Source organism: Corvus hawaiiensis, chromosome 26, assembly GCF_020740725.1.
Source record: "Corvus hawaiiensis isolate bCorHaw1 chromosome 26, bCorHaw1.pri.cur, whole genome shotgun sequence".
NCBI lineage: Eukaryota > Metazoa > Chordata > Aves > Passeriformes > Corvidae > Corvus > Corvus hawaiiensis.
This window is the reverse complement of record NC_063238.1, coordinates 30,691,504-30,705,029: the sequence shown is the minus strand read 5'-3', so window position 1 is coordinate 30,705,029 and position 13,526 is coordinate 30,691,504. Positions and strand designations below refer to the sequence as shown.

The following is a 13,526-nucleotide window of genomic DNA, read 5'->3' as shown; positions in this document are numbered from 1 at the left end:
CAGTGACCCTTCCCCTCCATACAGCACTGGTGAGGTCACACCTCAAATCCTGCGCTCAGTTTTAGGCCCCTCACTAAAAGGAGGGCATTGAGGGGCTGGAATGAGTCCAGAGAAGGGCAATGGAGCTGGTGAAGCCTGATGAGGAGCAGCTGAGGGAGCTGGGAGTGTTTAGCCTCGGGAAAAGGAGGCTCAAGTGGGACCTTATTGCTCTCTACAACTCTCTGAGAGTGTTGCCCAAACAGGTTCTTTCACCTGCTGTGCAAGAGGCCAATCCACACAGAGCTGAGGTATTTGATTTATTTACAGTTCTGTGCAGAAGGGGGCGCTGGGTGGCAAATCCACAAAGCCAGCACAACGACTACCAAAACTTTTCACTATTTATACATTTTAGCAAAGGCACTGTTATAAATGCAATTAGTAAGGTTGGCTTTTGTAAATGGTTAATGAGAGTTTCATGAAAATACATTCATTATTGATGAGTTCGTTGTTGGAATCACCATTAAATGTAATTGGTCGATTGTAAAAGTTCTAGAAATAGATGATGTAATCTTGTTCTAAAAGGGGGGTGTGGGTTTAACCTTCTTTACATAAAGGGATAAACGGGGAACCCCTATTGCACAAATGACAAGCCAATAAGAAGACCCTGGAGACAACGAGCCAATGAAAACATTGAAAGAAGGCAGTCAGGGAGGAGTTAGGTCAAAACCCCGGGGTATAAAATCTGTATCCCTTAGCTGAAGGGTGTGTCTCTGCCTGCATCCTGTCTGTCATCATCCACTCAGCGCTGTATCCCTCTGTCTTGGTTGGATAATTATTATCATTCGACCCCTATTTCAGTTAATAAACAATTAAAATTTCAAACCGAGTGAGTAGTTTTTCACAGGCACTAATGTTCATTTGTTAGAAGTTACTTAGTTTTCTTATTAATTAGTGTTCTATGTTCTATTGGTTAATGATTCTCTTGCTTCTCGTGTTAATTAGTCCACATGCTAAGTCTTTCTCTTCTTTTGAGTTGGTCGGTGTCATGGGTTAGCAAGCATAGTCCCGGAAGTGATGTCCCTGCAAAGGGGTGCTTACAGCTTCCTCTGTGACCTGACCTGACAGAACCTCTCAGCTGGCCAGTTTGAATATGGACAATTCTTTAAGCCACTTAAAGTTGTGACCGCCTCTGTGATCCACACTTAAGAATAGACAAACCCCCCCCAAGCTCTCTCTCGTTTCCAGTGCTGCAGGGCCCGTGCGGGGACCAACGGGCCTGGCCCAGGCCCTGCTTGGGCCAGGCCGGGCTGGGCCACGGCCATCCTGGAGCCGATGGGCCCTGTTCCAGCCGTGGAACCCCCCGCCCCCCCAGCCCTGCTGTGGGCTTGGCTCCCCCTCTCCAGTGCAGCCAAGATTCAGCTGAAGCTGCCCTGCTGTCTGGCAGAGATCATGTGACCAACAGCGATAAGCGACATTCCAGCTGCAAGGCCTAGGTGAGATTAACCCTTTTAGTGCTGTGAAGAGCTGAAAATCTGAGGGAGAAGAAAGAGGAGATGCTTAAAGCTGAAATTCGGTTGTAAAGCTATGATGCATCAGAGTACCCGTTGTAATTTCATGAAGACATGGGGGGTGGAGCGTTCAACTTGTACTTGTGAGCAAAAGCACCTGCGCTGAGATAGGCAGATGCTAAAGCAGCTGTAATTTCATGAGAAGTTTGAACAGGGAGAGATGGAAGTGATGAGGACTTTTGCTCCAAATGGAAAAGGAGAAAACCTCAGTTCCTAGAGATGCTCCCAGAGATAGTCCTAAAGATGAAGATGAGGAAGACCCTTTGCTTCCAGGGAAGGAGAAGGGCCTCTGTTCTTAGAGATGAAATGCTCCCAGAGATGGGTGAAGAGAACTTTTGTTTCTGAATGGCTCAACCTTAAATTTGTACCCCAGTAATTCAAGAGTGGATCCTCAAAAGCAGTTGTGGGAAAAGCTGCAAGTCGTGGGAAGGGACTCACATGCGAGCAGAGAACCAACCCGGGCAGCTGTCTTGTTGTGATAATGCTTTCATAGCATGAGCAAGAGAGACTCCTCTTCCTAAATGGACTGAACAAGGTTATTATGGAAGTGGTAAACAGACTGAACATCTCAAGGGTTGTCTTTTTACATTGTCAGTGGGAGATGGGAGAAAGGTGGGGGGGAAGGAGAAGTGTTCTGAAGGTGTGGTATGATTTTTCTTTTCTTCTTTTAGGTCTGTTAATAAACTTCTTTATATTCTTTCAAATTTGGTGCCTGCTTTGCGTTTCTCCTAATTCTTATCTCACAGAAGGTAAACGGTAATGAGTATTTTGGACCAAACGACAACACTAAAATGGTGTTTCTGCCCGGTTACAAACCAAACCCACTACAGTTGGTTTCTTGAGTTGGTGGTCATGATTTCCTACTGCCAGAATTGCCTTTCACCCCATTGCAGCTGATTCAGCACAGTTGCTGTATTGTCCTTATTAGTTTCTTCCTTATCTTGGGGGTTCTGCCAAATGTCCTTGTGGCCCATAAATTCTGCATTCTTTTTGTCCACTGTCAGTAGTACATTCTTCTTCCCGAGCTCCTTGTTAACCCCCTAGGTCTGAGATCATTCAAGCATGTCCATCACTAAACCTTAACAAGGCAACAAGTAATTTTTCTTTCTAATGCCTGGACATCACTTAGACTTTATCAGCTGCTATCTGATTCTCAGATTAAGTCTCCTTTCTTGTTTATTAGGCTTGAAAGTATACAAAGATCAAACATCAAAGAACATCCTTTCTCAAAAAAATTTTTACATACTCCACATTTTGGAACCAAAGAAGGTTGTAGCCAGGTGGATGTTGGCCACGTCTCCCAGGCAAATAGCAACAGGATGACAGGAACAGAGGACATGGCCTCAAGCTGTACCAGAGGAGGTTTAGGTTGGACATCAGGAAAAATTTCTTCACAGAAAGGGTGCTTAAGCACTGGAACAGGCTACTGAGGGATTGGACTCACCATCGCTGGAAGCGTTCAAGAAACGGCTGGATGTGGCACTTAGTGTTATAAATAAGTTTTACTTTTCTATAATTAATTAATTAAGTTGGTAAATATGTTAGTGGTGGGAGTCGGGTTGGTTGATGTTTTCTGTGTTAATTATCTTGTTAGACCAAGTTGTGGACAGTGTACCGGGTGTAATACCTGCATGTAACCATCGGGTGGCGGACTCAATACCATGGGGAAAGGGGAAGTTTTCCAGATTGTTCCAACAGATAAGAGTGATGTCACCAAGAACATGGATTGGACGTAGCATGAATCAATTGCTGGAGGTTCTCAGAAAATGATTGGTGAAAAAGGCATCGTTGAAATGGACCAATGACAGCAGGAGAAACGAGCCAATAGCATGAAGGATCCAAAATGGACCAATAGACTTAAAGGACTGGGTATAAAGACTGATTTGGGGCTCAGTGTCTGGTTCTCTGCCTATTCGCATGGGGTGGGGGAGCGCTCAGTGTTGTGCGTGCGCCGCTTTGCGTCTCTGCCTTGCTGTTGGGGTTCACAAGCTTAACCTCGGTACCCGTTCTTAGTTGCTGTTTAATAAAGTGGTTGTTCTTCGCGGTAAGGAGTGAGTGGTGCTGCTTGCCTCACCTACATCACCCTTCCTGTCAGTTAGTGCCATGGTGTAGGTGACAAGGTGGTGTTCGGTCATAGGTTGGACTCGATGATCTTAGAGGTTTTTTCCAACGTAAATGGTTCTGTGATTCTGTGGAGAGGAGTGCTGGCAGGGAAGGCTGTCTCGGCCCGTCCCACGCCGGATGAGCTGGGACAAGGCACAGCCTCTGCAGACGCCCCCGGGCCCGCGGGGCCGAGCCAGGCCCGGAGCCCTGAGGCGGCACCGCCGCAATGCCGGACCTCGCGCGCCCCCCGCCACGTTCCCGCCCGGGGACCTTTTCCCGCGCACCGCCCCGGCCGCGCCGCTGCTTCCGGTGTTGCACGTTTCCCTTTCCGGCTGTGCGGGGGCAGCGATGGCGTCGCGCAAGGAAGGTTCGGGCGCTGCCGGCGGCGGCTTCGGCGCCGCCAAGGGCAAAGGCAAAGCCGCCGCCGCGGGGGACTCGGCCGTCAAGCAAGTGCAGATCGACGGGCTGGTGAGCGGAGGGCCCGGGGCCTCCGCGGGCGGGGGGCGGGCGGGGTGACCGCGTGGAGCCGCCGGCGGGGCCCGTCCGTGGAGCGGTGCCGTGGCGGAGCCCCGTGTCCTGCCGGGACCGGTGCTTACCGACGGCCAGGAACGGCTTCGTACCCCTGCCGAGCTTCCCGGCTGTGGCCGAGCTCCTCTATGCTCGATCCTGGTCAGGGGAGCGGCTCCCGCCCTGTGCAAGCAAAGGCCGGGCCAGGGCAGAGTAAATTGCCTTTAAATGTCCCATTTCGTCTTTCAGCTCTGCCGCTCCTGTGCCCAGAGTTGCTATTTTCAGCTTTCATACATTATGCTCATATCATATACCCAGAAAGTTTCGCAGGTGTAAGAGCAGACAAGCACGGTGGGTTTTCCCTCACCCGTTGTGCTTTTTTCTTTCTCTGTCGCGGCTGCCAGGGGCTACTGCGTTTGCTTAATGAGAAATAAAATAAGCGGACGGGTTGAAGGGTCTTAGCAGAGAACAGAGCCATGTTAATACAGACAATATATGCAGACCTAAAGTGGAAGAGTATCTATTAAAGTTGGTTCCAGCTTTGCTGCTGGATCTTTTTGTGTTGGTTCGTGTCTTACAGAGTTGGTAATAACTATTAATGATGCAAGAAAAAAAGAGTTACTTTTTAAGGATAGAAGCATTGTTACTTTATTATGTTTGTCAAGTGTCAACAGAACACTGTATAGCAGAAGTGTGAAGGAGAGAGTTGGTACCCTGGTTATGAGAAAGAACATCATGGTTTTGAGACAAGCTTTGAAGCCTGCTTGACATTAATAGTGGTAGTCCTCAGTCATTACCCTGGAGTTACACGGGATAGTAAATATATGGGAAGAGAAAGAATCATGTATTTGTGCATAGTAGGTCTTGTGAAAGAGAAAATTTGAATCACATTTTTTCTGCCTTGTTCTGGCCAACTGTCTGTGTGTCTTGGCTTTGGCATTTTCAAGGAGTGGTGAAAACCGATCAATTGTGAAATATTCCTAAAAACCCAGCAGTGGATAGCAGACTGCTCCTGCAGCAGGCTGGTGCCATACACTTTGATAGCAACTGGTACATTTTATTTATTTTGCTTCTCATTTTTCTTTGTCCGGCATGTGATCTGCTTTGTGAGCTGCTGTTGATTCAGATCAACTGTGAGTGGCCCTGATGGTCTGCTTCTGACAGTCCAGCAAAGGCTTATGATTTTTTTTGTTTCATGCCTTTTTTTTACTTCTTGTGTTTTCTTCTGGTACAGCTCAGTGGTGCCTCTCGCATGGAGTCAGTACAGAGGGAGGTGATTTACTGAAAACTGTGAAAGCTTTCAACTTTCCACCTCCTGAAGATATCTCTTAGACCAAGTGTTCTCAGGACATTAGCACTGGTTCGTAAACTTCCATGACATCTGTGATGGAGAGAAATGTTGGCATAAATTTGCTTGCTTTTTAAACAAAGTGGCTCCTGTCACAAGTCCTTCAAATGCCTTACTGAAATTCTCCTGATGAGTTTCTAATACCTCACTGATTTAAATGTCTTCTCTGTGCTCTCACAAAGCAACAAGACTTCATCAGTCATCTTGATGATGACCAGAGTGATTACATGCCAAGAATTCTGAATTCTGGTGGGCATCAGGGAAGTTGGTGATCTCTTTTTCTTCACTGTTTTCTCACCTCTTGGCAGTGGCACAATTAATCTTTCAAATGGGGCTGCTTTGAAAGGAAAGGCATGTTTAGGTAGGTTGCTTTTGGGTCTGTGAGTGCAAAATAGAAGATGCATCAGTCATCTCTGTATGTGAGAATGTGAAAGTATGTTTAGAAAGCTTGGTATTTCAGAAGAATAGTAAAGTGAAAAAACCCCCAGTATTTGTAACAAAGAGAGAAGTTCTAAATGTCGGGATGTTTCCTTAAAACATAATGTGTCAGTATGCAGCAATATCTACTTTTCGGGCCTCCTTTTCAAATCTGGTACAGATAGAGTGTCCTGTAGTTAACTTCTTTCTTATTTTAATCTGTTTAATTTCTTAATGAATAAACTTACATTGAAAAGGGATTCCAGTGTATGTGGTCTAGGTTTTCTAAGAAATTAGAAAATGCAGGGTAAAAAATAATTCTCTAGAAGCTCACATTTATGATGTGCTTTTTCTTTCAGATGAGGTGTAAGAATGCATGTATTTGTTTTTGGCCATCATGACAAAAAGATCAGATGATTAATGCCATATACTACATCCTGTTATCTTTGCTTCCTGTTGTAGAAATTTCAGTAGAGATTCCATCATGTTTTCTCCAGTCAAGTAGCCTGAAGAAAGCTTGTGTTCATGGTAGTGAACAGTTTGGGAAAGAGTGACTGGTGGAAAAGAACCTGGGGGTGCTGGTTGACATCAACTGAACATGAGCCAGTGTGTGCCCAGGTGTCCAAAAAAGACCAACGGCATCCTGGCCTTTATCAGAAATAGCGTGGCCAGCAGGAGAGGGCAATGATTGTTCCCCTGTATGCGGCACTTGTGAGGCTGCACCCCAAATCCTTTTTTCAGTTTTGGGCCCTCCCCTACAAGAAGGACATTGAGGGGCTGGAGTGTGTCCTCAGGACAACTGTCCTCCTGGGCTGGTTGATGGTGTCACGGAGCAGGATGGTCCCCCTGTTACCCAGGAGGAAGTAGTCAGAGACCTGCTGAGCCACTTGGATGGTCATAAGTCTGTGGGACCAGATGGGATCTATCCCAGGGTGATGAGGGAGCTGGCAGATGAGCTTGTGAAGCCGCTCTCCGTCGTTCACTAACAGTCCTGGCTCACTGGTGAGGTTCCAGATGACTGGAAGCTGGCCAGTGTGATGCCCATTCACAAGAAAGGTAAGGAGGAGGATCCTGGAAATTATAGGCCAGTCAGTCTGACCTCAGTACCTGGTAAGGTAATGGAGCAATTTATATTGAGTGCCATCACACAGCACCTCAGGATGGCCAGGGGATCTGACCCAGCTAGCATGGGTTTAGGAGGGGTAGGTCGTGTTTGACCAATCTGATCTCCTTTTATGACCAGGTGACCCACCTGGTGGATGCGGGAAAGGCTGTGGATGTTGTCTGTTTGGACTGCAGCAAGGCCTTTGACAGTGTCTCCCACAGTAAACTCCTGGAAAAGCTGGCAGCCCACGGCTTGGACAGGAGCACTCTTTGCTGGGTCAGGAACTGGCTGGATGGCCAGGCCCAGGGAGTGATGGTGAACGGTGCTGCATTCAGCTGGCGGCCAGTCACCAGTGGTGTCCTTCAGGGGTCTGTGCTGGGGCCAGTTTTGTTTAATATTTTTATTGACAACATGGATGAGGGTATTGAGTCTACTATTAGTAAATTTGCAGATGACACTAAGCTGGGAGTGTGTGTTGATCTGTTGGAAGGAAGGAAGACTCTGCAAAGAGACCTGGAACAGTTGGATGGATGGACAGAGTCCAAAAAGATGAAGTTTAACAAGTCCAAGTGCCGAGTCCTGCATTTTGGCCACAATAACCCCCTGTAACACTATAGGCTGGGGACAATGTGGCTGGACAGTGCCCAGGCAGAAAGGGACCTGGGGGTGCTGGTCGACAGCCGATTGAACGTGAGCCAGCAGTGTGCCCTGGTGGCCAAGAAGGCCAGCGGCATCCTGGCCTGTATCAAAAGCAGTGTGGCCAGCAGGACCATTCTTCCCTTGTACTCTGCACTGGTGAGGCTGCACCTCGAGTACCGTGTCCAGTTCTGGGCCCCTCAGTTTAGGAAGGACGTTGAGATGCTTGAGTGTGTCCAGAGGAGGGTAACAAGGTTGGTGAGGGGCTTGGAACACAGGCCCTATGAGGAACGATTGAGGGAGCTGGAGTTGTTTAGGCTGGAGAAAAGGAGACTCAGAGGTGACCTTATCGCTCTCTGCAACTTCCTAAAAGGAGATTGCTGACAGGTGGGGGTTTGTCTCTTCCACCAGGCAGCAACTGACAGAATGAGAGGTTACAGTCTCAAGCTGTGCCAAGGGAAATTTAGGTTGGATGTTAGGAAAAAGTTTTTTACTGAAAGTGATAAAGTTCTGGAATCGTCTGCCCAGGGAGATGGTGGAGTCACCATCCCTGGATGTGTTTAAAAAAAGATTGGATGTGGCACTCAGTGCCATGGTTTGTCATGAGGTGGTGTTAGGGCATGGGTTGGACTCAGTGATCTTGAAGGTCTCTTCCAACCTGGTGGTTCTGTAAAAAGTTCTGTGAAAAATACAGAGAAGGGCAACAGAGCTGGGGAAGGGTCTGGAGCACAAGTCTGATGAGGGGCAGCTGAGGGAGCTGGGGGTGTTTAGCCTGGAGAAAAGCAGGCTCAGGGGAGACCTTATCACTCTCTACAATGCCTTGAACGGAGGCTGTAGCAAAGTGGGGGTTGGTCTCTTCTCCAAGGTAACAAGTGATAGGACAGGAGGAAATCGCCTCAGGTTGGTACAGGGGAGGTTTAGAGTGGCTATTAGGTAAAATTTCTTTACCAAAAGGGTGGCTAAATGTTGGAACAGGCTGCCCAGGAAAGTGGTGGAATCATCGTTCCGCAAAAGTGTTCGAAAAAACATGTGGATGTGACACTTAAGGACATAGTTTAATGGTGAATATCGTAGTGGGGTTGGGTTGATGGTGGGACTTGATGATCTTAGAGGTCTTTTCCAACCTAAACAATTCTCCAATTCTATGATTATCATAAGCTGTCTGAAATAATTGTAAAGCAGTGCCATAATTTGCTTACTGCTTTTTTTTTTTCGCAAGAGGTGTTGGTGAACTCAGGTTTGTTGTATTCAAGAAATTCTTCAATGGGACCCAATTTTTTGTAATTCAGCTGCTGAAATTAATGAGATTTGGTTCACTGATATTATGGCCTTTTCAGTAAGGTGCAATATATTTCAAACTATAAGCTGATGGATTTTAGGACATAAGAAATAATTATTCCTTTGAATGGAGAGAAATTTTTAGGTTAGCTGAAGATTCTAAATTTCCATCAAATATTGGAGACTTTTCTAAAATGCTTTCCTAGTGAAACTTCTAACTGTATTCCACTGTCTAAAATTGCAGTTATGGAGGGCTTCCTTGGCATATTAATGCATTTCTCATGATTTTAGTAGTGATATCAGCCAACATAGAAAACTGTGAAGGCAGAAGTGAACTGGTGTATCATTCAAAGGCCTAAGATCTGGTATGGTAAGTAGCATTTTTACAAGATGAGCATCAAAGTCTTTGTAATTCTGAAATTGAACTAATATCCAAAACCAAATACTCCATGTGGTAGATTGTGGGTTGTGTCAGACCACGAGTATGTAGACAATGGATATGTGGAAACTTCCTTTGGGAAAATAACAGCTGTGTGGTGGGAGATGGGGAACTCTTAGCAAGGCAAGTGTGCTGCTAGGCCAGATAAGTGTTTTTATTAATCACATTTGCCTTCAGAGTAGTTACGAAGCACTGTGTTGTTGCTGGGAAGGCGTTTCATTCTCTGCAAACCTTTTGCATGAGGTTATTCTAGGAAGGAAGGTAAAAGTAAAGGAAAATAATTCTTCATCTAACTAAATTCTTAAGTGTGGGGTATGCCCAGCCCCTGCCCTGGAGGGATGTCTGCTGAGATTGCACAATCCCCAGCAGGACTCACTGGGGAGGCAGCTAACCTTTTTACTCAAGGCGAGAAAAGACAGACCCAGAATCCTCTGGGAGATCCTTTGTAACCCATTGGCCTTTACCCTCTGAGACCCATCCCCTGTATCTCTATAAAAGCTGCCCTCTGCCCCTGCGAGAGGAGAGGAGAGCTCTCATCCCTGGCTTTCCCCTTCGCCAGAGGGGACCAACAATAAAGCTACCTTTTGTGTGGAGCCACACAAGCCTCTCGTCTCTCTGTGGTCTGGCATGGCCTGGAGGCTGCCCTGCAGAGCTGAGCTGGAATCACGAGCTGACAATCACTAAAGAGCTGACAGCTTCTGCACGGGCCCTCCTGCCAGCAGCTGAGGGAAGACACCGGGCCTCAGGAAGGTGATTCCTTTGGGGACCATCTCTCTGGACCGGTCACCTCTTCCTCGGTCAGAGCTACTGACTCCTCACCAGCTGTAATACTTAAGCACCAAAATTTCTTTTTAAATCTTGCCCTTGCATTTGTTTATGCATTCAAAAAATTACACCCAGTAATGATTTTGGAGAACAGTGCTGGCTGACTGAAAAAGGTTTGCTTATACATGGCTCTTGTGTAGCAATATAACTGGATCCTTAATGCTAAAGCATTAATATGTGCATTACTTTTATCATTTCATTAATGGAAATGATGGTTTTTTTACTCAACCACTGCATATGATTTCTTTTTATACTTACATCCATTGCACAAAATTTTTACATATTGTAGGAAGTAGCAAAAGTTATGTAGGCTTCTCAAAATGCCTATAGGTTTCTATTCCTACATTTTCTTAATTGCTAATGTGCAAACCCTTAATACTAGTAACAAATTACCACTAAACCTTAAGATATCTTTGTAAACTTATTTATATTAAATGCAAACATACATTGACCAAAACATAAATATGTCAAGAAGATGGTTAGAAGTTACGACTTGTCTGCGTTTGTGCACCACCATCACCAGTGTGGCTATAGTACCACATTCTCTTGTGTCAGATAAGACTCATTTAATCAAAGATTGTTATGTTAAGCTTCATTACATCATCCCTGATTTGATGATGGTGTAGTGTGCCTGGTGCTTTTTATTCTTATCTATGGTATGTAGAGGATTTATTTATTTATTTACAAAAACATAGATAAGGGTATGTGAGTCTACATTTTTAAAAACCTCCTCATCTAGTTTTTGAATTCTTTTTCAGTAGTTGCTCTATTCATAATTGTGATATTTAAGTTGCTTGTGCATTGTTTTCTTACTACCATCCATTTTTGCCCTAAAGGGTTTGGATAGATTGGACTGTATCCCCAGCTGTTAATAGGGAAAGCCTAGTTAGCATCTTGGGTGAGGAGCCCTTCAGAATATGTTTGATCACAGTAAATGAAGTAAGGTGCCATGGTTACTGAAATCAGTTTCTAAGACTTTTCTTGCAAATGTTTGTTTAATCACTTTTAAAAATGATAACTTTTGACACTCTTGAAAGAAAGCAATCAATTTCCATAGTATTTGAGTAGTTTTGTAGTACCAGTGAAGCCTGTATTGAACTGGCTGAAATCTCTGACATTTCTTAAGTTGTGAATATTGTGCTTTTCCTAGCATTTCTTGTGGTTTTTTTTTTCTTCTTTACCTTTTCTGAAGACTTTGCAAGAATGCACACGTGGTGGGTTCTGCCTGCTGTTCTTCATAGAGTTTTCTGACATTGCAGAGCTGTAGAAGAGTATTTTAGGATATAACGTCCTTCAGGCTGTATTGTATTTCATGTGTCTTTCAAAGGAGTTGAAATGGAATTTTAAGTTGAAGTTTAATCTTGTTGACTTTTCCTTGACCTCTTTCCCTAAAATATTAGCTCAAATTGTGCTGGCTCTGAGAGTTGGTGTGTGAATTGAATACTGGCTTGATGTATTCATGGATACCTTGAATCATGGAGAAGATAGAAGAGCTTTGTTTTATATTCTATTAATCTTCATGTGTTAGCAGCGAGTTGCATGAATCTAACCCAGAAAGGAGTTTCTGACATACAATCTGTGCTTAAATTCAGAGGAGAAAGCATTAATGTGTGCTGGTAAGTTGAAAGGGCAAGAACCTCCTTGGAATGTAACACTTTCCAGGCTTAGTGAAATTTCTTTAACGGCAGTGGGTAAAGTACCCGCATCGTGATAGTCTGAGAATGCAAATTTCCGTGTATTTTTTCAGTGGATAGCAGTGGATACTTGCTAACAGAGCACAAACTTTAAGTGATTTGTAAGAGTGCATTGGTGCACTCAGCATCTCCTAAGTGTCATGGTAACTGTACCCTAGCGAGGCATTTAGAACTGGAACATATGGTATCGCTTCACACCGTGAAACTAGTGTGCTGACAAAAGGAGTTAATCTAAATGTGGAGATGGCTTAAATGTGTTGAGCAGTGTTACACTTCAAAACTTGAAGGGGAAATTTCAAAACAGGCTTTTCTTTCTTTTGCTGTGTGCAAAGGGAAATAATGTGTTGCCCTCTACACTGCTGTCATTAGCAGTTAAAGTTCTCATTATTTTTTGTCCATCTTATGTGCATATCAAACTGGTCTCTGGTGTGGTAATTGTGTATTCATAGCTCCTGTGAAAACAGTAGATCGTGCTCTTGTGATTCCTATTTAGTTGTGTTGATACTGAGGACAGGAGTATTTCCACCAGATATCTTTCAAATAACTTCCTACCTTTTAGTGGTGAAAATGTTACATCTAAAACGCAGCAGATAATAATCATTACCTTTGTGTCCTGTTTGCTGTTAACTTTGACTCTATGCATCAGGAGGTGACAAGTGATGGCTTTGTTGCTGAGGCAGTGCATTATGTCTGCTTGCACGCTGAACATTGTTAAATGTTCTCCTTTGGTTTTCAGTTTATTGGAAGAGAATTAGAGCTTTGCAGCTAATGTTCAGTGTGATGTAGGTGAGGGAAGTGTACATGGAACTGCACACCCTGGGGAGAAACCCAGCAGGTACAGAACTGAAAGGCCCTTGGTGGTGTGTATGAAATGAACAACTCCTACACCCTTTTTCTTCCACCTTTTAAATAAATCTTACAGACTATATGAAAGACCTTGTAGGAAGAGGAGCAAACTCTTCCCTCCCCCCCCCCCCCCCCCCCCGTCTTTGAAAAAGGATGATGTATCTTCAACTTACTGTCGCTATAGTATTTTATCATTAATCTTTCTTTGCCAGAGATATTTTTTGGATATGGTTACTTTAGGTGTTGTTTTTCCATATTTACACACAAGCTGAAAATACCTTCTCAGTGACAGTACAGTTTAGAACATACTGTTCTTTCGTATTATTTTTAGTCTTCCAGCAGCATTCAGTTTGCAGAGACGTGATACTGGCTTTACTGACACTGTGCAACAGTTTCATTAGGTTACTGTATAACAGAATAATACCAGCTTTATGGAAAGTAAATAAACTGTTAATGTACCAAATGGAAAAACATTCAGGCTCATATAATAATTATTCCTGTTAGTATTTTGTATGATTATTCAATAATCTAAAACCATGACAATAGAGCTTAACTTTGATAATGTATTTTGTAATGTGCATGCACAAAATTACTTAAGCATAAGGTGGGAATATTTTTGAATGACTTGTATGTGGATATTTATTTCAGATAAGCATTCTATTAATTTCTTTTGGCTTAATCAAATTTTAAAGTTAATAGAGAGGCTTATTTACTCACTGGAGTTTGAAGATACACCTGGATTTTGCTTTATGCATGCAAAAATAGGCTAATTCTCTTCTAT

The 13,526-nt window shown here is 44.2% G+C and overlaps 1 protein-coding gene across 1 annotated transcript in view; it reads left to right on the top strand.

Annotated features, from left to right (window-relative positions):
- Positions 1 to 3,969: 3,969 nt before the first annotated feature.
- The window catches only part of EIF3H (eukaryotic translation initiation factor 3 subunit H), a 93,875-nt gene continuing 84,318 nt past the window's right edge, over positions 3,970 to 13,526 (top strand). Inside the window, exon 1 of the mRNA XM_048286805.1 lies at positions 3,970 to 4,118. Coding sequence (XP_048142762.1) covers positions 3,999 to 4,118 — 120 coding nt within the window. The 5' untranslated portion in view covers positions 3,970 to 3,998. The remainder of the gene's footprint in view (positions 4,119 to 13,526) is intronic.